General features: G+C 51.5%; 1 protein-coding gene across 1 annotated transcript in view; it reads left to right on the forward strand.

Annotated features, from left to right (window-relative positions):
• The first annotated feature begins 963 nt into the window (after positions 1-963).
• The window catches only part of KLF17 (Kruppel-like factor 17), an 8,967-nt gene continuing 8,178 nt past the window's right edge, over positions 964-1,752 (forward strand). Inside the window, exon 1 of the mRNA XM_006839843.1 lies at positions 964-1,026. Coding sequence (XP_006839906.1) covers positions 964-1,026 — 63 coding nt within the window. The remainder of the gene's footprint in view (positions 1,027-1,752) is intronic.

Consider the following 1,752-nt stretch of genomic DNA (forward strand, 5'->3'; position numbering starts at 1 on the left):
CAGGAGCAGCTGGTAGATTTGGCTCGCTAACCTTTTGGTTCCCAGTCCAATGCTTATCCTACAGCACCACACCAGAACTCCTGGCACACATTAGGTACTCAGTAAATATTGTAAAGAAATGCTGCCACGTAGCTGTCTTCAGGTTGGACCGGTAAAGGGACAAATAGAGGTGTTCAGCCTGCAGCAAAGATGTGGCCCTGCAGGAGCTTAGGACAAGAACACTGACTTGGCCCTGCCATCCACTTCAGCCTCCTGTCCCCATTTCTCAGGCCTGCCTTAAGTCTGAAACTCGGAGACCCTAGTCCCCACTCAGTCAGAGACGGTCAAACTGTAGAGTGAATACGGTGGGAAGGGTTGTTGTCGTTGTTGTCAGGTGCCATCGAGTCGGAACCGACTCATAGCGACCCTATGCACAGCAGAACGAAACAATGTCCGATCCTGGGCCAACCTCACTACCGCTGCCACACTTGAGTTCATCAATGATGCCACCAGGCCAATCCATCTCATTAGGGGTCTTCCTCTTTTTCTCTGACCCTCCACCTTACCCAGCATGACATCCTTCTCCAGCAACTGTTTCCTCTGGACAATATGTCCAAAGTATGAGAGACGAAGGGTATGAGTGGGAAGGGTAGAGTAGTAGGCGTAATTACTTTTAAAATTGGTAAAAGTATGAGATACGCTTTTAGTGACCCTGCCTACAATCTGATAGGCTGAAGACTGAAGACCCAGTAGGCAGGGTAGGGCAGGGCAAGGCGGGCCTAGCAGCTGATAGGGGCTCTGGGAGAGGGTACTGCCCTTGACTCCGCCCCCTGGCTTGGCGGGAACTAGAAGCTGAGCTCAGTGATTGTGGCGTGGTGGTGCCCTGAGACCCGAGCTGCGACGCCACAGCGGCAACACTCAGTTCTGGTCTGAGGTGGGTCTGGACACGTACACAGTGCGTAGTGCAGCAGATTCGAAGTCGAAATGGAGCAGGAGGCCAAGAAACTGAGTCAGTGGCAGAAAGCGATGCAGGACCAGCCCGAGGTGGTGAGTCCCAGAATCAGTTCCAGGGCCTTGTGGGGCTCTGAGCCAAGGGAGGGAAGTAAAAACCTGAGGTTGAGTGGGGTGAGGTGGGGTGGGGTAGGGGCTAGAAGCCCTGAGAGAAGGAGTTTGGGAGATCAAGAACAGAATCAAGTCGGTTTATTCGACTGGGGTTAAAGGTTCCAGGCAATTTTCCATATAGGGAGCTAGGAGGACTGGGTACCGAGAAAAGCAAAGTCAGAGTTGGGAACTCAGCAGGAAAGGGGCAGGGAAAATTTTTTTTTTTAATTTTAATTGAAGTCCATAGTAGATGCTAGGCCTTTGCTAGGCCCTGGGAATACTACGGCGAGTTTACCATGTTGTTGTTAAGTGCCGCCGAGTCGGTTCCGATTTATAGTGACCCTGTATAGGGTTTCCAGAGAGCGGCTAGTAAGCGTTCAAGGTGAACCGCTCACATTGTGGGTCAAGCCGACTTTGCAGTCCAGCGCATTAACCCACAGTGCCACACCAGGGCTCTGAGTTTACCATTATTGCCGTTAAGTGCCGTCAAGTTAGTATCATCTAGCTGGTTACGGATGCATGTTGTTGTTGTTGTTATGTGCCATCGAGTCGGTTCCGACCCATAGCGACCCTGTATAGAGTTTCCGAGGGTGTAAATCTTTACGGGAGTAGAAAGCCTCATCTTTCTCCCGCGGAGCAGCTGGTAGTTTCGAACCGCTGACCTTAAGGTTC

This window comes from Chrysochloris asiatica, unplaced genomic scaffold (genome assembly GCF_000296735.1).
Source record: "Chrysochloris asiatica unplaced genomic scaffold, ChrAsi1.0 scaffold00026, whole genome shotgun sequence".
Lineage (NCBI taxonomy): Eukaryota > Metazoa > Chordata > Mammalia > Afrosoricida > Chrysochloridae > Chrysochloris > Chrysochloris asiatica.